The sequence below is a fragment of the Zalophus californianus genome, chromosome 4 (genome assembly GCF_009762305.2).
Source record: "Zalophus californianus isolate mZalCal1 chromosome 4, mZalCal1.pri.v2, whole genome shotgun sequence".
NCBI classification, from domain to species: domain Eukaryota; kingdom Metazoa; phylum Chordata; class Mammalia; order Carnivora; family Otariidae; genus Zalophus; species Zalophus californianus.
In genome coordinates this window covers 12,314,856-12,337,116 of record NC_045598.1, presented here as the reverse complement: position 1 = coordinate 12,337,116, position 22,261 = coordinate 12,314,856, and the positions used below count along the sequence as shown (strand labels likewise).

The following is a 22,261-nucleotide window of genomic DNA, read 5'->3' as shown; positions in this document are numbered from 1 at the left end:
ACTTGGCCCTGGTGGCCTGGCCCTTGACCCTTGGTTTTGCATGTATGTGGCTGTATCACCGCAACTGTCCATGGCAGCCCTAACTCATCCTGTGGTCAACGCAGAACAACCTCACCATCTTACCAAAATTTGGGCCTGTCTGCCCCCAATTCTTCACATGCTTCAGCTGCAAACCACTCCTCTGTTCTGTCATGTTCTAATCCCAAAGCAGGGCCAGAATTAGACCCAAACCATTCGTGTTGCTGTACATTTATTAGCCAGTGATAGAAAACAAGCTGGACCCATACAGAACACATATGTAACTGGCACACATCTGGAGGAAACCTCCCACCCCTTGCCCCCTCCCCTGGCACTCAGAACAGTTCATTCCCAGAGTTGGCCCACTGTGAGCTGTCTCGGTGGATCTGCCCCTCTGGGCCCCCTCTCCTGAGGCATAGCAGGACATGGAAATGTTGCCCAGAGGGCAACAGAAAGTCTAGGACTGATTTTCCCCTCCTGCAGAGAGAGGTCTGAGGCCAAGGAAGCATCCTATGCATTATGAAGAACATCTTTCACCCTTGCACCCACAGCCTTCCCAAAATCCAAGAATTCCCCACATACTTTCATCTCTAGGAAATTCCTGGAGGGTTTTGGACAAAGCCAGATTTCTGAATGGCAGATGACGGGGCATTTATAAGGCTAAGGACCAACAGTCATTCCTTTAACACACATCTAGAAAGGACCAACTATGTGAAAGTTCATGCTGGGCACTGGGTAGGGTACAGAGTTCAGCATCTGGTCAGAAGCTTGACAGGTAGGCTGATGATCCAACCTTGATCTACAGGGACCACACCTCCTTCCCCCTGGTGGAAGCTATGCGTAGACTCTCTCCTGGGTAGAGGGATCTGACTTTAAGGCTGTTCCCCTGCAGAGTGAGAGGCAATCAGACCCAAGCAGAATTGTGGGTCCTTCCTCCATTAGGACACACAGGCCAAGATGGCAGATGAGACGCACGGTTGTTTCTAGACCCCAAAGTAAATTCAATCCCAAACAGAGGATTTGGGGATGGGAAGGGGGTAGTTTGGAGGAATCCCCATGGGTCATGTTGATCCTTACGAGAGGCCACAAGAAGTGAGGTCTTTCTTCTTGGGAGGCCAACAAGAATCAAGTCTGAAAACCAAATGGGTTGCAAGTGAGATATGAACACTTCTAGGGAAAAGGCTTCTGAGAGAGACAGTCACCCTCGATGTGCTATCTGGAACTTTGGGGTCTCTTGATGCTTATTGCTCAGGGTTGGCCCATGTCCCATCCCAGGGGGAGAGGATGAGGGGGACCGGCTCAGGGCACCATGTTCCACCACTTGAAGGAGAACGGCTGCCGGCGCACGTTGGTGCCACAGTGCACCTCCCCATGCAGCATGTGGTACGGGGTGAAGTCGTCGATGAAGGTGCAGTGGAGGCCCAGCGGCTCCAGCAGGGACCGCACCTTCTCCTCCAGGCAGCACTGGCCATTGATGATGGGTCCGAAGGGCTTGGGGATGCCCAGGTGCTTCCCCAGCACCAGCATGTTCACCTGCAAAGAAGCGGGGTCCCAGCTCAGGGGCAGCACTTCATCATCAGCTCCGCTTCAACACCTACACCACACCTGGCAGGACCTGAGTCCGTCTTGCGGGCAGCCCTGAAAACAGCTCCTCATACTTGCACGCAGGGGGAGGGGCACCTGGACTGGTGAGACTCTAGCCAGCTGTGCCATCCCATGGGAGCAACCACAGAGCTCCTAGGGACAGCTAATTTCTCTGGTGATGACCCACCTTACGGCCCGACTTCGGTGGCTGCCATGTTTGTGCTGCAGAAGCCCAACTTCCTAGGTTGTAGCTGATTGGACCAGCGCAGACATCTGACCCAAGCTGGACCAATCAGATTCTCTCTCTCTGCAGTATTGGAAGTTGACAGAGGGGGCCGGTCCAGTGGATCTCGGCCTGTGTCTGTATGTGGGGGGGGCTATGCTACACTAAACCTCCTGCTCGGGCTAAAGCCGGCTCAGGTGGCCCTGTTTTCTGCAAACACTGGAGGCACTTACATAACTGCAGCTCCGCCTAAAAATGCAGGAAGGAAGGGGAAATCGAGTTTTTCAAATGGGGAAATCAAGGAGGACAAAAGGGGAAGGGAAATGGGGGGATGAAACAATGGTGGGTGTGGACAGGCCCCTTGTAAGGCTCTTATAATGGGCGAGTTGAGTTCCTCTGGGGGGTGGAGGTGAAGAGGGGCTGGAGGAGGGGAAGGGTGGGGAGGAGAGTTGGGTCATCTACGGTAGTGCTACTCAAAGTGTAGTCCTCGGAGAGCAGCCTCTGCGCCACCTGCTGAATCAGAACCCATGGGATGGGGCCCCAGCAGTCCAGATGTCCCGGAGGCAAAGCCCTCAGGCCTCAACCAAAGGCCACCTCTTCCACGAAACCTTCTTGGATCTCCAGTCCTACCTCTCAGGCTGGAAGTGCTTTACCCCACCTCTCAACTAGCACATGACTTTATTATATGAAAGAGACCCTTGAGTGGGACACACCCTAAGGGAGGTGAAGAGAGTTTCCCTCCCACTAGATTAGAGTGGAAACTCCTTGAAAGCAGGGAGCAGCCTTAATCGTTTCTCTGACAGTGTACCCTGAATATATGGGGGATGGGCGAACAGCTTTGAGCTGCGACAGAGGGAGCACAAGGGGTGTCTGAGCTCCCAGCTGATACTGCATGCTGTGCACACACGACCTTATGTGATCATTGCTTCACCCCACAAATATCAAGTGGGTCCCTGGGGGAAGGGAAGGGCCCTTCCCTGATGGCCCTGGAGTAAGGGGTTTGGCCAATGAGCCTTCTGTAGTGACCAGGACAGTCAGCCAACTAGAAGCCCGTCTGCTGGCCATCATGGGACCCCTGATTCTCTCTGCCACCCCCACCAGCCACCACAGTCCCAAACATGGCAGTGACCAAACGTCTTGCCCTGCTAGGGAGCAAAAGCTTGGAGCCTAATTTGACGAAATGGATTTAAGTCACGAAAGGTGGCCTCACCAAATCAGGGAAGAAGGCCACCGCCTTTCTCCTCTCAGTCTTGAAGAGCTGGGGGATGTCGATGATGTCCCGCTCAGTCAAGCCCAGCTCCCGCTTCAGCACCTCCCGGTTCCAGTCGATGCAGCTCTAGAGGGGTGGGTTGAGTTGGAGAGACCTTCCCAGTGGATTTTGGGGCGACCCAGGAGGTCATGGCTAGTTAAGGAGACAGGCTGCCCAACTGCCCATGGACCAACTTGGCACACAAACCTTACCTCTGTGTCCCTTTGTCAAAACACACCTGTTCTGGGTCCCACCTCTCACAGTCCTATACCACTAACTGGGCTAGTTCCAGAGTGTTCCACAGCATTCTGTTTTTGTGAGTGTTCCAGAATGTTCCATCTTTTGCCCTCTTCCCTTCTTCACATCCTTCACGCCTTAGGGGGCTCTCCTTGAGTCTCATGGTTTAAAACACCACCTACACACAGACAACTCCCACATTTCTATTTCCCAACTGCTTTATAGACCCACCCTCTTTCCTGATCTCAGATTTGCACATACAACCACCGCTTTGCATCTTCACCTGGATGGCTAATTGGCACATCAGAGATAACACGTCCAAAGACAAACTCTTCATTTCTACATGCGCCACGCCCCCCCACCCCCAGCCTGGTTGATAACTTCGTAACCAGTCTCCTTGCTTCTTCTGCTTTCATGCCCTGTGGCAGCCAGCATCACGTTCCTCACAGAACTCCAGCTATGGGGGTAGACTCAACCAAGGGCCTTGCTGCCTGGCCCTGGCTCTGAAATCCCAGGGCCACACCTTCCAGTTGCTAAGAGCCAAAGGTGAGTGCAACAGGGTTACTAAGGCAGACCTATGGCCATCTTTGGCTTGCAGAATCTCCCACGGCCTTGCTGAACCTGAGACTGCATGGTGGTATAGGATGCTTCCCTCAGCCTTCCTTCCCTCTCACCCACTGAGGGTCTGCTCTCCCAGTTCCCTCCAGTTCCCCTCCTCTTCCTCACAGCTTCCCTGATGGGGCATGAGCACTGGACCGGGAGTCTGGAGCCCTACCTTCTAGTCCCTTCTCTTCTGGGCCTCAGTTTCCCTGGAGTGAAGTGAGGCATGGGTTCAGGCACCTCTAACTTTCACTCATCAGGAGCGTTTACACACACTGACTCCTTTAATCTTCTCCACTTTATAGACAGAGACACAGAGGCAGAGGGAGGCCAGGTGTCTCCCTCAAGGTCACACACCTAGTGGGTGGTAGGGCTGGGATGTGAACCCAGCCTGCCGGGGCCCAGCACCCACAGCCCACAGGCTTAACCCGCTCACCTCAGCTCCAAGGTGCTGCCCCTCCAGATCAAGAACCTTCGCTGGCTCCCCATCACAGCCCGAGTTTACCCTTGACCTCCTAAGTCTCCCCTGTGAAAATGCCTTCCCCTCGGACGTGTCTCCCGGTCCTTGGTTCCCAGGCCCTGTCCCTAATAGGATCCCTGCATGTTTAACTCTGTCTTGGCATTTACTTCTCAGATGACAGCATGCTGGGTATTCTGTTTGCCCTTCTGGACCCTCTGTATACCTCCTCCTCTGCTCTGTGCCTTGGGAGCCTGGTCCTTGGGAATCGGGGGCTCCTGTGCCCACTGACTTCTGGCCAGGTGCAGCCAATGGGGCACTGCCAAGAGGTGGGGGGGTAGCAGAGTACAGTTGGGGTGTCTATTCCTGTAGCTCCTTCACTGCCAAGTCACCGTGGGCTGGCCAGGAAGGTCACAGCTCCTGTCTCCAAGCCCTCTTTTCATGGTGACCTCTCCAGGTTCCAGTAACATGTCCCCTCCCTAATTCCCTCAGGTCTAGGGGTGGTGACAACTCCCCTCTCTCTAACCTGGGGATACCGCACAGTCCCCTGTTGATTTCCTCAGATCCTGCCTGCGCCTTTGTAAGTATTCCCTTGATTAAACTATTCCAGTTACCCAGCTTGAGGTCCCACGTGTTTCTTGCCGGGGCCTAATGTCACGACCCCCACCCCCTGCTATGAAATATTGATATATTCTCACGCAGCCGCAGAGCGATCCTTTCAGAGAATAAATCAGATTGGGCCCCCCCTCTGCCCACCTCCCCTAGTGGCCTCAAATGTCAAAGTCCTTGCAGTACCCTCCATCACTTGATGGCCCAGCCTCCCCTCACCTCCCCAGAACCCCCTGGCTCATCCTCAAATATTCCATGCCCCTTCACTCTACCTCAGGGCCATCATCTGTGCTCTTCCCTCTACCTGGATGTGTGTCCTCCTCACATGCACATGGCTTACCCCTAATTTCTCCTGGATCAGAGGAGGGGTTGGAGCCCCTCTGTCTGGGCCAGTTCCAGCCCGGGCTTTGACGGACCCTGAACCTCAGACTCTGCCGTCCCCCGCCATGCCCACCTCCCCCTCACAGCCCATGGCCTGTACCTGCACGAACTTATTGTAACTGATGAGGTTTACATTGGAGAGGACCTGGCGGATGGAGACGGTGTTGACCGGCTTATCCCCTGTGAGGGAGAGAGAGAGATTAAAGGAGGGGCAGGAACGACACCAGAGGTGAGGGTCACTGGCTCTGGGAGGCAGCCAGGCAGAGGTCAAGTTCACAGCTACTGGTCTCGTGAGTCAGTAGCTCTCTGGCCTTTCTAGACATGGGGTAGGCACCACCTAGCAGAGCTCGGCCTGGCCATGGCGCAAGCCTGGGGGTGGGAGGGGAGGGACGGACGGGTGGCTGAGCACCACGCACTTTAGACACCTATTTGAGTGCATTGGAAGTGGGGTGATGCATTTCGCTGGAAGCATCTGCCCCTTCTAGGACACTGGCTGCTGATCCCTCTTCTTTCCGGCTAGTGGTGGTAGTGGGACCGGGTCACCCACCCGTCCATCAGCCCTGATGGACACCACTGGACCCTGTCCCTGCCCTCCACGAAGGGACTGCAGGGCCAAGGGGCTCCCTGGAGGCCTGTTTCCAACGGGCTGGACCGGGAAAGGGAGGTTGGGCTCACCGTCCTCACAGCTGCCGGCGAGCTCTTACCAGGGGCAGGCCCTGAGTTCGGTTCTCCCCATTCAACACCTCATTGAACCTCCCTGTAACCCCACAAGGTGTGCATTCTCACCCTATTTTACAGACGGGCACATTCAGGCTCAGGGAGGCAAAAAGATTCGCCCAGGACCTTACAGCTGGGAAACGGGGCTTGTGATTCAAACCCAAGCTCAGTGTTCACAAAGGGCTGCAAACCTTGACCAAGGGGTAAGGCAGGGCTCCCCGGACGCACGTGCCCATCTGCAGGCTCGGCATCCCCTCCGCCCCAGCTGGGGTCAGCCAGCTGGGGTCTAGTTCCAGCTCCATCGTGTTCTCGCTGAGCCCTCTGGGCCAGTGACTCCCCCGACTTCCCCGTGTTCTTGGGTATGTAGGGGAGAGGAGAGTGAGCGGGGCCTGGCACACCGTGTGACTAGTGAGATATGCTGGCCTCCCCGCGCACAGTGGCTGCCTGTGGCCTGACAGCCGTGAATTCCCACGTTCTCCTTCCCAGCTGGGCGGCTAGAAAACCCACTCAGCCTGTTCCTGGGTCTTGTTCACTGTCAGTGTGGTCCTTGCAGGAAAGGTGACAATGGCTTTCCTTCCACCTGGTACATAACATCTGGATTTGAGGCTTTTTCCGGTTTGCTCTGGACCCAAAGGCATGTAGCCACAGTCCTTATGGGAGCAAGGGGGTTGGGAAGACTGTATTTCTTACACCTTACAGCTGGGGCTCCAGGGTGGTGCCGGGAAGGGGGTGAGGATCATAAATGGGGAGAAAGGGACTGCAAAGTTCTACTTGAGAACTTCTGAGTTCTGCAGAAGCTTTTCCCTTGGAGGTTTGGTCCAGGACATTATTTACCTCCCATGAGGCCAAGAAAAGCTACAATCCCAGCAGCCAAAGGTTTTTTGGCCTGAGAGCGCCAGGGCCCCTGCCGGAGAGGACCAGCCCTCTCGGATTCCCACAGTCTTGGTGGGGACGGGGAGGGAGCCATTCCAGCAAGCTCGTGCCCCCCCACCCCACCCCAGCTCCAGCCGCAATGGCTCTCAGAATACCTTCCAAGCAAAATGAGAATGTGGGGCCCTTTGTTCAAAGAGCGGGAAAGAAAAAGTGTCACTAAAGATACTAAAATATAAGGTTTGTTCTTTCCTCCATGGTCTCTCTCCCACCCTGTCCTGTTGGTTTTTTATTTGCTATTTGATGTCATGCTCCCTCGGTCACGGGACACCCGTCTGGTGAGCACAGACCCCCGCGGCGCTGGGAGCCCCAGCTGAAACTTGACGCGTGTGCACAGCCCACCGGCTGCCAGGCATCCCAGCCCACGAGCCACGGGACCCACGTCGAGTCCAGACGTCTCCCCTTCCCCCAGGCCCACCATCCCGAGCCCATGGCAAACAGGCAGACTCCGCCGGGTACTGCAGCCTCCACACAGGGGTGTGCTAGCTGCCTGGATCGGGGGTGGGCAAGAGGCTCACCCCTTGCGAGCTGCCCACTACCAGTCCAGGACAAGGACAGTTTAATGCCAGCCCCCCCACCCCGCCGAGATGCTGAGGGGTACACGCATCCAGGCCTCCCCACGCTCAGACTCCTGCTATAGCAATCACTGCTTGGGGGGGGGGGCAGAGAAAGGAGGCCCCGCCAGTCCCCACTGCCCATGGCTGAGGCCCCAGGGAATGAGGGGTGTACAGAGGGGATCTCATCCCCGGGAGGCAGCGAGAGGATTCACTCACGAAGCACAAATGGTTAAGAATCTCAAGACAGTAATGGCAGAGCATTAAACTTCCTGAGGTGAGGGCCCTGTCTGAGGATACTGGTCACGGGCCCGTGTAGCTCGCCACGTCTCTGCCCCCAACCACCGGCAGTGGGGGCTGGTGGGCCAAGGCATGCAGCGGCAGTGAGGCTCTTGAGTTTAGGGGGACCGCCCTGCTATATAGACTTTGCCATCCCTCTCTCAAGCCATGATGCATCCTGCTTTAGGGGAGGGGGCAGGAAAGCTGGGGTGAGGGACACAGCAGGGGTACCCACCAACAACCCCTTTGAACAGGAGGGCGCCACCGTGGCCCCACTTCTGCTTTTCCTGGAAGAGCTTGAAGCAGGCACTAGGGCTGGCCAGGAGCATCCGGAAGCCCTGTGTGGAGAGGGCAGACCCGCCTGAGCTCCCTGGCCTCAGCACGGCCCCCCTGGAGCTCATCCTCTGACCCAGACCCCGGGGACAGGCATGTCACCGCTGTCCTTACCTTCCCATCGGGGGCAGGGACGAAGCTCAGAAACTCATCCACGTGGCCCACGGCTAGCCAGTCCACAAAGAGCTCCACGGGGGACTGCACCCTCTGCGCATAGAGGAAGTCCCGCACCACCTGGGTGACCGGCGGCCGCTGGACCTGGGGTTAAAAGAATTGCTTAGCTTTAAAAATCTATGCCGAAATGGAATAACAAGAGTTCAAGATTTCTGCAGTATCTGATTTTTTTAAACAACAACAACAACAACAAAAATATGCACTGTGTCTTTTAAATTCTGCTCAGGCTGAGCTCCTGAGCAGAGGCAGCACAGCTCAATCCCACCCGGTCAGTGACCCCCAGGTCTTGCCATCCAGGCAAATGCTCAGAGCTGCCCTCAGACCCAACCTCACATTCTCCAAGAGACTGATTCACCACCCTATTCCATCCCTGAGGCCAGGGGGCTCTTCTTGGAGTTTAACTTGCGTCTCTCTTTCTGCGGCCTCGCCTTCTGTACATCAGTGGGGAGAGAGGTGGACAAGATCACCCCCAAGGGGCCGCACAGCCCCAGCATTTTATGCTCATGAACTTAAGGCCCATTCTTCTTTGGCTTTCTGCATAGTATCTAATGGCGTGACCCAAACTTCCTCTTTCTTTTTTTTCTTTCTTTAAGTAGGATCGATACCCAGCATGGAGCCCAATGTAGGGCTTGAACTTGGGACCCTGAGATCAAGACCTGAGCCGAGATCAAGAGTCAGACACTTAACTGACTGAGCCACCCAGGCGCCTTGGACTTCCTCTTTCTGTGGGATCGCATGTTGAGGGCAGTTAGTTCCCTCCAAAGCCCCTTGATTCACCTGTTTTTTGACTGCAAGTCTGTCCTAACTGCTTTGTTGAATTTGGTTGGCTCAATGTCTTGGTCTATTCCACAGAAAAAAACCATAACTATATAATTCCTTTTCTTTTGCATCAGTATCTCGGGTCACATGTCGAACAACAAATAATCTGTTATTCTGTGCGCGCGCGCGCGCGCGCGTGTGTGTGTGTCTTATGACATCTCATTTTTCATGTCCTGTACATTCCTTCTCCTGTTGTCAGGAAAACTTTTGATAGTAGCCATTTACATCATAGTATGAACAAGCTCTTAAAATGTAATTGCTCTAGGACTGTTGAGACTTGAAGCTTTTTCTTCTAGAACTATTAATTAATAGTATGTTATTAGCAGTATCATTTCTTTTTGGAATCAGAAGACCTAAGTTTAGTCACAACTTTGCATTCTGTGTGACCTGTACCAGGTCACTCACCCTCTCTAGGCTCACTTGTGAAATGTAAAGGCGGGACTGAATGATCTCTTAGGTCTCTGCTTACTTGGGCCTTCTCAAACTCACCAAGGTAAGTGTGGACGGTGTCTGGTGATCAGCGCACTGCCTCCCCTCGCCCCATCTAGAGCTAGGAATTTATCACTCCTCACTGGTTCTCTCCCAGGAGTGAAATTGTCCCTCACCACCACCACCCCAGCCACCGTCACCACCTTCCACCCCAGGAACACCTCTCCCTGCTCCTCTCTCACCCAGGCAGGTTGCCCCCGATGAGGATCCTCCCCAAGGGGTACTCTTTCCCATTGGCCACCACTGGGGGGCTGACCTCCAGGTTACCGAAGGAGTCCAGGCCACTCACAGAGCTGTCTTGTGGTTCCCGAGTCACATAGCCGAAATCTGGACCCTGGCAAGGGAGACTGAGTCAGGCTAGGGGTGGGGGTCACCACAAAGAACTTGAACCAACTTGCTGGGCTCTGAGTTCCTTAAGGATGGGGCAGGAATGACTGCCCATTCTTCAGACGGAAATACTGAGTCAAAGACAGGGATCTGACCTATTCAATATTTCACGCATGCATATAGGCCAAAGTTGGGAAATACACAGGTGCTCTGGCCCTGCTGCCACATTAGAGCACGTTATCCCATGGTCACAGGAGACAGTGGAGAGGGCCCTGGTTGCCTATACTCCCCATTACACATGGAGCCCGAGGCTATGGCCCCCGCCCCTTACCCTCTGAACAGCCTTCCTGCCAAGGGCAGCCCAAGGGCAAGTACCTGGCTGTTCTAGAGCAGCCTGTTCCTGGGGACCAAGGGACTGAGGATGGAGTCTCAGCCTTTCCACCTTGAAAAAGGGGAGAGCTCCCCAGGGCCATCTCTTAGAAGGAACTCAATCAACATTGAGGCCCAGGTGAGAGCTCCTACCACCTCTGGGGGGGGCGTGTGTGGTTGGAAGGGGCCTCACGGTCTCTATAGTACCTAGGGAGTCTTCCCTCTCTCTTCTAGGAGGTCCTGGTCCCCAACCACCATCTTCACAGTATTCCTTGTTACCAATATTAATCTCAGCTAACAGTGCTGTGGGCTCCCTCTGCCCAGTACAGAGAAGCCTCACAAACACTTGTGAGACCAGGGCTATGATATCATTTTTGCTGATGAAGAAACTGAGGCTCAGAAAGGGCAAGTGACCCAGGCCAGGTCACACAGCATCTGAATAACAACCAGGTGGTTCTGATTCCAAAGCCTGTGTTCTTAACAGGGGCACTGCCCCGCCCCCAAACCGCACTTACCTAGGGCTGCCAAATTTCGTAAATAAAAATACAGGATGCATAGTTAACTTTGAATTTCAGATAAACCACAAATATAGTTTTAGTATAACTGTGTCCCGTGCAAGGCTTGGAACATACTTATACCAAAAGTTCCTCATTGCCGATCTGAAATTCAAATGTAACTAGGCATCTCCCCGTGTTCTATCTGGTCATTCCTGTCCCTAAAGAACGTGGTCCCCATGCTGCGCCCTAGACTCTACATCCTGGTGGGGCTCCGGGAAATGTTCCTCGGCCCTCAGAGCCAGGCTGCACCCTGTGGCCCGGACCACTCACCAGGATTCTTTTGTAAGGGAAGTTCTGCAGTTCTCCATTCCTGGGGGAGTCAAAGACCACCGGGAAGGTCTTGTGTGGCGCCTGAACATAGCCCAGCTCGCATCTCGTCCTGCGAATGAGAGAGGACAGCCTGTGGACAATCAACACTCATTTGGCACTGAGCGCTTTGGGGAAGACTATTCTTGGAGGTTCTTTGTCTCAGGCCTGCTTTGCCCTTTGGGGTGAAGAAGGCAGGGGTTCATGATCCTTGCTGGCTGGAGGAGAGGCTGGAGGCTCAGAGAGGCGGCGCTCTTGCCTAAGGTCACACAGCAAGACAGATGGGGAATGCACGAGAACATGGACGTGACCCTGGGCGGTGTCCCCATGCCGGATCAGGGCAGAGTGGCCACAGAGAGGGGCACAGAGTGGCCTGAGTCGGACAAACAAGTCACTGGACATCAGCCAGCACCCCTGGCCTCCACGTGTGATCATGGACAGGGCTGAGGTGAGCAAAGGATGAATAGGTCTGCTTCCTCAGATCTCTCAACATTTAGCCCAGCTCAATTCTGATCCCTCTGGTCCTGGAGGCAAAGAGGGCCCGGCATCGATGAACTCTATATCCAATGAGAAGCTCAGTTATGTGCCTGGCCCTGCTCTCAGCCCTTTATAAATAGTAACTCCATGATCCCTCACCACACCCACACTCATGCAGAGGCACTATGATTACCCACGTTACAGATGAGGAAAGTGAGAAACAGAGAGGTCTAATTGTTTGTCCAAGGACACAGAGCTAGTCAGTGGCACAGCCAAGATCCACGCCCAGCCCATCTTGCTCCAGGGTCCAGCCCCGAACGTCCACCTCATCGGATGAACACCAAGCCATGAAAGCTTCTCAGCTTGGCATGCACTTGGCATCCCACTTCAGCGCCTTCACAGAACCTTGGCCGTGGCCAACAAGAGCACAGGGCGAGCTTTCTCATGCCTCCCCTCTCAGGGCCTTTGCACATGCTGGTCCTCTGTGAGGCCCACCATCCCCTGAGCCCCAGTGTGGCCCTTATCATCTCTGTGGCCTTGGGCATGGGCCCCCTGCGAGCACATCGCCTACCTGGTCCTGCCCCAGTGCCCTTCCTCCTGGAGGTCTTTATTCATCCCCCAGACAGAGGTGATGCCACCCTCCTCCAAACCCTGCTGGCACGTTGCTGGTACCCCTGCTACATCTTCAATTGCAGGAGCGGGGTGAGAGGGGGCTGTTGCAATAATTCACCACACCAGTGTTTCTCAGCCTTGGCACACGTGACACCTTGGGGCCAGCGAATTCTTTGCTGTGGGGCCACCCTGTGCATCCCATTGTAGGATGCTTAGCAGCATCCCCGGGCTCTACCCACTAGAAGCCAGTAGCACCACCAGCCTCGGGGTGACAGCCAAACATTTCTCCAGATACTGCCAAATGTCCCTTGGAGGACAAAGTTGCATTCTGTGGGCAACCACAAGGGCCAGGCTGCTGAGGCAGAGAGTGTGTCCCACACCTCGGCCATTCCCTTCAGGGCCAGCCCCGTGCCTAGCCCAGATCCTGTGGGTGAATGTGGGTTCAATCCAGTGTCAGTGTGTGCCTGGGTCTCTAGAAAGTTCTGGAGAGAGGGAGGGAGCTCTAGGTCTAGAGTGAGAAAAAAGAGTGCGCTGGGGAGGACAGTCACGGCCCCCAGGTCCTTCTGGATATTCACAGCAACCTCCCCTCCCTGCCCTGGGTCGGGATGGACCAGCCTCTCCCTCCAAGATTCCGTCCTGGCTGGATGCTGCCCACCGGCCATGGTACCTGGATCCAGCGGTCATTGCGGTTCTCATTCTGCGGGCAGATGGTCAGCTTGCAGCCGGCCTTCGTGGCCAGCTCCGCCACGGCGTCCACAAAGCACGTGTTGTTCCTCACGCTGCACACAAGCCCAGGGAGCGTGGCTCAGGACAGAGCCAGGTGTGGAGACCAGAGGGGCCACCAGGGTCCGAAGGACACCCATGCCCCCCTCCCACACTCACCGGCACACGTATACCTCCAGGGGCGGCAGGGTGCTGGGCGTCATAATCCAGGGCGCCACGCGAAACACCACGGTGTCGGTGAAGATTGGGGACTCGGAGAAATCCTACAGGGGAAGACGGGCAGAAGGACAAGAGCACTGGCCTTGGAGTCCAGAGGCCCGGCTGATCCCGCTGACATCTCCTCGTTTCTAGAAGGGCGGCAGCGGGGTGGTCGAGAGGTCTGGGGTCCTCCACGCTGGTGGTGCCCCTCTCTCCCAGGGATGGAGCCCTCCCTTACCCTCTTTGCCCCGGCCACCCCTCACCTCGTTGGAGTCGTCCAGCAGGGTGACATGAAAGGAGACGAGCCCCGTGAAGCTGGCATCAGGGAACGAGAGACCCTCCACAAAGAAGCGTTCCTCGTCCCCGTGGAAGCGGGGCACCTCGTAGGACACCTTGTCCTGGCCCAGCACGTGCCTGTAGGACTTGCACGAGTCTTCAGGACCTGGGAGGGGATGGGACGGGACGGCCGTGACCCCCAGGTGGGCCCGCAGAGCATGAGGGTGCAGGAGGAGCTGGGCCAACCTCACCGAAACCCCTCAAGCCAGACAGGCAGCCCCAGCCTCTGCCCTCCCACCAGCGAAGGAGAGAAGATGCTTGATGCCCAGTGTGGGCAAGGCCAGGGGAAAGGCCATTCCTTTCTAAGATGGCCGTTCAGACCTTCTGGGGACAACTCGGCAGCATCCCACAAAGTAAGGTCTACTCCTAACGAGCAATCCCGCTTCTAGATGTCTTTGCTGCAGATACACGTACGAGGGTGTTCACTGGCTGTTCATTCATTGAACAAGTATCTACGGAGCACCTGCTCTGCACCTGGGAGGCCTGGTTCTAGGCTCAGGATGCAGCCGTGAGCAAGGCCCCTGCCCTCAAGGAACCTATACTGTGGTCAGACCAGAGCACTGCAAACAGCTGCATGCTCAGGGGAGCGGATAAGTTACTGTACGCCCGTGCTTTGGAGTACCACACCACTGTGGAAGAGAATGAGGCGGAGCCGCATAAATACAGAAAGGAACGTCAGCTATCATTCAACGGAAGAAAGTGTTTGGAAAGCAAGATATGTACACACCACATACCCGTGCACATTTAATGCATCCAGAGAAAAGTCGGGAAGAACCCATGGCAAATCGTTAACAGTGAACTCATTTTAAAGAGTCAGGTTTAGGGGTAGGGAGGGGGAACTCTCATTTTTTACCTTATATACTTCTATATTGTTTGATCTTTTCATTTTTTAATGTTTTTAAAAGATGTATTTTAGAGAGAGGGCACATGTGAGTGCGGGTGGGGCAGAGAGCAGAGGGAGAGGGAGAATGCCAAGCAAACTCCCTGCTGAGCATGGAGCCCAATGTGGGGCTCAATCTCAGGACCCTGAGATCACGACCTGAGCTGAAACCAAGAGTCGGACGCCCAATCCACTGCGCCACCCAGACGCCCCTTGTTTGAGCTTTTTTAAAATGAGCATTTTATCACATATGCATTTGTATCTTTAAAAGGGATTTTATGTTAGGGGCGCCTGGGTGGCTCAGTCTGTTAAGCGTCTGCCTTCGGCTCAGGTCACGATTCCGGGGTCCTGGGGATCGAGCCCCGCATCGGGCTCCCTGCTGGGTGGGAAGCCTGCTTCTCCCTCTCCCACTCCCCCTGCTTGTGTTCCCTCTCTCGCTGTGTCTCTCTCTCTCTGTCAAATAAATAAATAAAATCTTGGGGAAAAAAAAGGGATTTTATGTTCTTGCTCATACTATGGTTCTGTAGAGCAATAGTCAGTGGTTTTGGGGGGAGATGCACGCTGATTTCTGCAGGGGCACTAGCCATCATGTCTGGGAGTGGCTTTACAATACTTGAGCAAACAACAGATGAAGCAAGAGAAGCAAGACAGCGGTCATTGTTGAATCTGAGTGACTGGCATACAGGGGTTTGTCACTATTCTCTCTACTTTTGTGTGTGTTTGAAGGTTTTGATAATAAGAATTTCTAAACATGCTTAAAATATATTTTTAAATTTATTGTTTAAAGATTTTATTTATTTGAGAGAGAGAGAGAGCACAAGCAGGGGGAGGGGTAGAGGGAGAGGAAAAAGCAGACTCCCCGCTGAGCAGGGAGCCTGACACAGAGATCGATTCCAGGACCCTGAATAAACGACCTGAGCTGAAAGCAGACGCCTAACTGGCTGAGCCACCCAGCACCCCTAAATATATTTTAATTCATCCAATCAAATGGCCTTGGGCCATGGCTGTGCAGGGACGCCAGCCTGCCTGTTTCAGAGTTCCCCCAGCTGGCCCTGCTTCCTCTGACCCCCCAGGCAGGCTGGAAGCCAGAGCAGACCCTGCCTTCCGGCCCCAGGTGAGGAAACTGAGGCCCCCCAGCAGTGGGAGCAGGGGGAGGGGACGAGCATGAACTCACCACAGGCGTGGAAGACCCGTGCCCACTTGGCGTCATAGCTGGAAGTGTGGAGGATAAGTTTGTGGTCATCAAAGAGGGTGGCGGGGCCTTGGGTCCTCAGGACCATGACGGACATGTCTTCCAGGTCTGTGGAGCCAGACATGGGTGGCAGCTCAGGGGGCCCACGACACTCCACGTCTTCTCCTCCTGCCCACCACACCACCCCCCCCCAAGGGCAGAGGGCGCCAAGACCCGGGTCTCTGAGCCCCGGCTCTGCCCACCCTGTGAAAACACTGGAAACCATCAAGAGCAAAGCATCAGGACGTCCATAAGCGTGTGCCATGTGAATACGTCACACCCTCTCCGGGCCTCCACTCCCTCACCTGCCCAGAGCAACGGGAAGTACAGAGCAGCCAGCCCTGTGCCCGGGGACAGGTGAGAAGTGTGCGGCCACCTGGGCGGCGTGCTGGGGAGAGTCTGCTCTCAGGGCATGCGTCACTCTCTGCTGACATCAGGCAGGCCCCTCCCTCCCTCCCTGAGCCTCAGCGCTCCCCAATCTGAAACGAGGGACAGATGTGCCCCGTTTCGGAGCAGCTGTGCCCACCCACGCATAAAGCACCTGGCCCGCACCCCGGGATATTACTGCAGCCTTCCTCACGGGGCTGTTGTGTGCAGTGTGAGACTGACTTAGAACATGGGGCATCCTGAAATGAGTCACGGGTGCCTGGTGGGAGGCTGGATCTGGGGTGCGGATAGGAAGCTTTGGATCTTCCACAGACAGGCTGGGAGGGGTTAGCTGCCAGCCTGAGGCAGGTTTTGAGCAACAACAAAGTGTGTCCAGGAGCTGGAACTTTGGCCCCCGATGCTCCCTTCAATGCTACCTGCAGGGTGGCTGAGCAGTGACCCTGGGCACCCCCCTCACCTTGCAGGCAGTGCACGTGCCGGTCACGGTTGTCCTGGTCATTGCAGTTCAGATCATCTCTGTCGCAGTTCACCAGCAGGATGGCTCCATACCCTCCAGGCCCCCAGACCCAATCCCGCTGCCAATGGCAAAGCATAGCTGGTGATGGGGCTCGGACCCGTCCTGTGCCCCCACCCAGCAACCTCCTGGCCAGCCTCCTGACCCCGTCTCTTCCTCTTCGCCCTCCCTGTGAGGACAGGTCCACTCTCACGGAAGCACTTCCTGCACCAGATACTGCAGTGGCTCCTGATTACCCATACCAGCAAGTCTAAACTACACTGAGGTCTCTCGTGGCCAACTGCAATGAGTCTCCAGCCAATGTCCTATTTCTCAATGGGCAACTTCCTGATTATAGATCCATTCCTGGCTCCAGGCCTTGGCTCCCGCTCTTCCCTCCACCTGGAATGCCTTCCCTCTTGCATTGCTTTAGAACCTAGCTCAAGTGGACTTCAAAGGAAGTCTTCCTTGCTCATGCAGCCCATCTTGACCTTCTGCTCTGAACTCCCAATGCGTTCAGTGCCACCACAGTTCAGCCCAAAGTTCTTTAACAGTCTCATACTTGGTAGAGTTCCCCTTTCACCTAGATCAGAAGGTTGGCACACCAGGGCCGGGGGCCACTTCTGGCCCACTACCTGTTTTTGTAAAGAAAGTTTTATTGGAATAGTCACATCCATTGTATTGACTATAGCTCTTTCACACTACAACGGCAGAATTGAATAGTTGCAACAGAAACACTTTGCAATGCCTAAAATATTTACTATTTCACTTTTACAGAAAAAGTTTCCTGACCCCTGACCTAGACTGAAATTCCAGAAGGACTTTTCCCCACAAAGCAAGGCCTAGCCCAGGCCTGGGGATGTATATATTTGATAATTCTTGGTAATAATTTTTCTCCTAGTGAAAGAAGATCCCCAGCCATGCTGGGTTCCCATTTGGCTCTCCTGACCTCAGCAGCAGCTAGGAGGCAGGGGGATACAGAGCAACGGGAAGTACAGAGCAGCCATGTAATGTCCTCGCCCCTCTAAACCCAGCCTAGGTCAACTCCAGACTCCATGCCCCTTTCTGGGCCCAAGTTGAATCGCCCTACCTTGTCCACAAAGCTCCTATTCTGCCTGCCCTCACAGTTCAGGTCACAATCCAGAGCAATGTCTGCAAGGGGAGGACAGAGAGTAAGTCACTGTGGGGTTCCCAGGAGTCCAGCACAAGTCCAACAATGTACATTTTGCCTCTAACAATGCCTCCTGCAGACAAGAGCATTTTCAACTTTCTTGCTAAGTGCACTGCAGGTTGCTTGTACCCATGCAAACTCCCACCCACCGTCAAGGACCTCCCCAGTTCCACATCCTTGGCAATGCTGAGTTAAGCATATTTCCATTTAGGTTCTGATCACTGGGGCTTTCTCTTCTGTGAATTGCTTATTCATATGTTTTGCCTATTTCCATTAGTTTGTCCTTTTTTCCTATTGATTGGAGTTCTCCATAACCTATATGTACCAAGTCAGCCATATGCATTGCAAAATTCTTCTCCCAGTTCATATTTTGACTTTTTCTTCCCTTTTTGTTTAAAGTAAGCTCTGTGCCCAATGTGGGGTTTGAACTCATGACCCTGAGATCAAGATTCATGTGCTCTGTGGACTGAGCCAGCCAGGCGGCCCCATAGTTTGACTTTTTACTTGTCCTCCGTTGTAGAAAAGTTCTAAAATCTAAAACAGTCAAGGGCGCCTGGGTGGCTCAGTCGTTAAGCACCTGCCTTCAGCTCAGGTCATGGTCCCAGGGTCCTGGAATCGAGCCCCACATCAGGCTCCCTGCTCGACGGGAAGCCTGCTTCTCCTTCTCCCACTCCCCCTGCTTGTGTTCCCTCTCTCACTGTGTCTCTCTCTGTCAAATAAATAAATAAATAACATCTTTTAAATTAAAAAAAAATAAAAAATAAAATTTAATACAGTCGAATTTATCATTGCCCTATCTTCAAGTTCACTGATCCTCTCTCTAGCTGTGTCAAGTCTACCAAGACAACCCACCAAGAACATTTTTTTATCTGTTACCGTGATTTTTAGTTCTAGCATTTCCATTTGACACCTTATAGTTTTCAGCTCTCTGTTGAAATTCCCCATCTGTTAATTCATGTTATCTACCTTTTCCTTTAATGTATTAATCAATCTGAGTTATCATGCATGGAATTTATATACAATTTGTGGACAACTGGCACAAAAAACTTAAGGTCGATAAAGCAAGGTCCAGTTCCAGGCCTAGAGTATGTCTCCCTTTGCTTACAAAAGGGGGTTACACAGGTATGCCTGTGTCCACCTGCACAAGAATAGCAGATCTCTAGAAGGATGCTGGGCTTGGGGAACTGGAGGTCTTCGGTTGGGAGAAAGGGAGGTTTACTTTTCAATATACACTCCTTTATACCATTTGAATTTTTTAAATGTACACTTATTTTAATTTTTAAAATAAAATGAATTGATGTTTATAAAAAGACCCTTGTTCCTTGCCATTCCCAACCAATCCCCACCCTTGGCCCAAGCCCTAGCATGGCCCCCAACTTACCAACACAGGTGAGGTAGAGCACCGCATAGGCCAGGGGCAGGGGCTCACGGCTAGAGTGGTAGGAAATCTGAACCTGTAGAGAAATGGGCCCAGAGTCAAGCCAGCTAAAGCCAATAGCCCCCACCCCAAAGGACAGGTCTTGGGGGATCTGGCAGGAAAGAGAGAGGGTCTCAGGAACCTCTGTGCACTGCAGTTGAGTTTACCAACCCAGCTCTTCCATTAGCCTCTGTGCCATTTATTTTTCCATGCCTTGCTTGGCCCATCTGTAAAATGGGAACAATTTGTGAGGGATTCCCTGGAGACTTGGGTCCCAGGGCTGCCAGTGACTACCGTGTGATTTGGACAAACCCCTGCTCCCCTGTGGATCTGTTTCGCCACTTGTAAAAAAAGGAGGTCTCTGAAAGGGCAGGGTTTAGGGACCTTCTCTTATCTGTGGGATTCAGCCAGGCCTGGACTTGAGGCCAGCACCTCTGGGTTCTGTCGCCTTGGCCAAGGTCCCTCACCTTTCTGGCCTATCTGGTTTCCTCATCTGCAGAACAGCAAACATACAAGACCCTACCGCCCGCAGAGGATTTTAGTGCCGCTTAGTAACAATGCATGTGCAAGACTGACCCCGTGGGCAGGCCCCCAGACACGCCAGCTATTGTTAACAGAGGGCAGGTGGCACTGTGTGAGCTGGTGCTGCTCTGGGCTCCTGTTCCAGATCCACCACTTGTGACTATCCTGGGAAGAGTCACTTGTCCTCTCTGGGCCTCAGTATCCCCTGCTGTAAAGTAGGGATAATAATAGTCCCTACCCCAGAGGGTTGATTGTAGGCTGTGACCATCAAAGAAGGAAGGCGGGTGACATGCTCAGCACTGCGCTTGGCTACAGCAAGCCCCAGTAGCTGTTAAAGGCTGGGCTGACTATGACTGATGAGAACACAGTTCAAGGCCCATGTATCAAAGCCCCTTTGGCCCACAGCCCTCCGCTTGCATGTTCCCTCTTGATGGGGGTCCCTCAGCTCTGCCAGAAGGCTCAGGATCTTATAGAGGTCATTCACCCCTCAGCGCTGGGAGCCCCTAAATCCTGCAGTCACTGACACCCATCTGTCAAGCCTGAGCAACGATGCTGGCCTCAGGCATACAGTTACCTGTATCTAGGCCAAAGGTGGGGGAAGGGCAGACACTCCGACCCTCCTCAATCCCTTTGGTCTTCGGCATCCACCCAGCCCCGGCTTGGGCAGGGCACCCAGGCGGGGTCGCTCACTGGCTGGCTGCTCCTCTTGCCCTGTCCCGGGGACTCTGTCTGAACCTCACCAACTCTGCTACTCACTAGATGGGGTGACTTCGGATAAGCCACCCCCCTTCTCGTTCTCAGTTTTCTTATCTGTAAAATGAGTTCATTTACCTGTCCACCTGCATCACAGAGCTCAGGGGAGGGGCTCATCTCAGATACATGGATGGGAAAAGACGAGGGGGTGATGAAGGGAAACTGCCGCCCAGGTGTCAGGCAGGTCTGTGTAGAATTCTAGCTCTCTAATTGATTGGCTCTGTGGCCTGGACACAGTTACTCTGAACCTTGGTGGCCCCACCTATGGAATGGGGATCAGACCCTGCCTCTGAGCTGTTGTGAGGGCTGTGTGAGGTCATGGCTGCCCAGGGCGTGGCGTATGGTCAGTGGTCCTTAAAAGGTCAGTTTCCTACAACACTGCTCCTGGCATGAAGCAGGAACCTGCCCATACGACAAGGCCTGCTTCCCCTCACGCCTTTAAGGGGGCATCACTTGGGCCAAGCTCCAGGGCCACCCCATTTCTCCCTCTTCTGATGCCCCTTGCCCTGAGGTCGGAACACCTGCCTACAGCTGGGGCTTGTTAAACTCACCCTTGGTGGCTGAATGAGCAGAGAGGTGGAGGGGGGAGTTACGTGCCTCTGAGAAGGGAAGGGGGTCAGGGAGAGAGTGGATTAGGAGGTGAGGCACCCAGTACAAGGGGGTCTCCCAGGCACTGGCATCCCCCCATCTCTGCTTTCTCTCCAGTCGGAGTGGCAGAGATCACCTAATTAACCCTCAGCCTGCAGAAAAACGGGGACACCTCCCTTCACTGGGGTCTTGGGAAACAAGAAAAGCAGCAAATGTTGGCTCATGTTCCACCCCACTCCAACACCAGGGAGGAAAGGTGCTGTGATCACCCCATTTTACACATGGGGAAACCGAGGCCCAGAGGGCTGATGTGACTTGCCAGTAGACACACAGTTTATGTCTGTAAGTTGCAGGGCTGGCTGGTCCGGGAGCGGGTACTTACCCATCATGCAACCCTGCCATCTGGGTAAATAGAGGGTGCTGGCCTTGTGGAGCTAGATCGCTGCCCCGCACGCCCCCCGCCCCAGACCAGGGGACCTGCTCACATGACTGTCATTGAGGTCGTTGCTGGAGAGTTCATGACCACGATGATCTCCAACCCCGTATCAAAGTGCCACCGCCTGGTGTCCGCGCGCTCTCGGCCCTCTCCACACTAGGAGAGATGTAGATGTCCACGCCGGGGGTCCCATAGACCTCGAACATCTCTGTGCCCTCAGGTACCGACCTGGGAAGGACAAGAAGCCGTGGGAAGTGCTAAAGGGAGGCAGTACTTGTTCAGATGCTTGAGCTTTGGCTCAAACTCTTGCTTCCTCCGGGAAGCCTTCCCTGACCACCCCAAGCCTCTCAGATCCCCACAGCAAGCTCTGGGAGTGAAGCTGGACCCTACACAAATGCATACACAGTCTCACATTCCAAGGTTCTGTGTTTATTAACATTTCCCTTGTGAGTTATTTTAACTCCCCACAAAACTGCAAGCTCTTTGAAAGTTAGGACCCAGTTGAGTGCTTTATAACTCCCCGGTGCCGAGCTGGGCACAAGGAGCTCAGTGGACATCAGCCTAAAATGGACCCCACTGCAGTGCTGAGCATGGCTTTAAGAAGAGCAGTCTCCCCTCAAGGTCCCAATGCATCCCTCTTTAGCGGGCGAGATGTTCTTGGGGGTCTTCCCTAGGGAAGGCTAGTAAGTTTTGTGGAGGGCCTACTATGTGCCAGGCGCCTTGTATTTCCTAGATCCTTTTATTCTTATAAGTCTGCAAAGCAAGCGGTAATCTCTACTGCAAAGGTGAGAAACTGAGGCTCAGAGAGATCAAGTATCAAGCCCA

The 22,261-nt window shown here is 54.1% G+C and overlaps 1 protein-coding gene across 1 annotated transcript; it reads right to left on the bottom strand.

The window, feature by feature from the left end:
- Window positions 1-339: 339 nt before the first annotated feature.
- Window positions 340-20,608, bottom strand: PADI3 (peptidyl arginine deiminase 3). The gene is given in 16 exon segments (XM_035727368.1): window positions 340-1,551; window positions 3,036-3,161; window positions 5,459-5,538; window positions 8,074-8,176; window positions 8,286-8,413; window positions 8,416-8,429; window positions 9,836-9,987; window positions 11,177-11,272; window positions 12,957-13,080; window positions 13,184-13,287; window positions 13,486-13,664; window positions 15,613-15,738; window positions 16,514-16,631; window positions 17,640-17,701; window positions 19,102-19,174; window positions 20,491-20,608. Coding segments are annotated over 16 exon segments (1,758 nt in total). The 5' UTR covers window positions 20,530-20,608; the 3' UTR covers window positions 340-1,317.
- Between the last annotated feature and the right edge of the window lie 1,653 nt (window positions 20,609-22,261).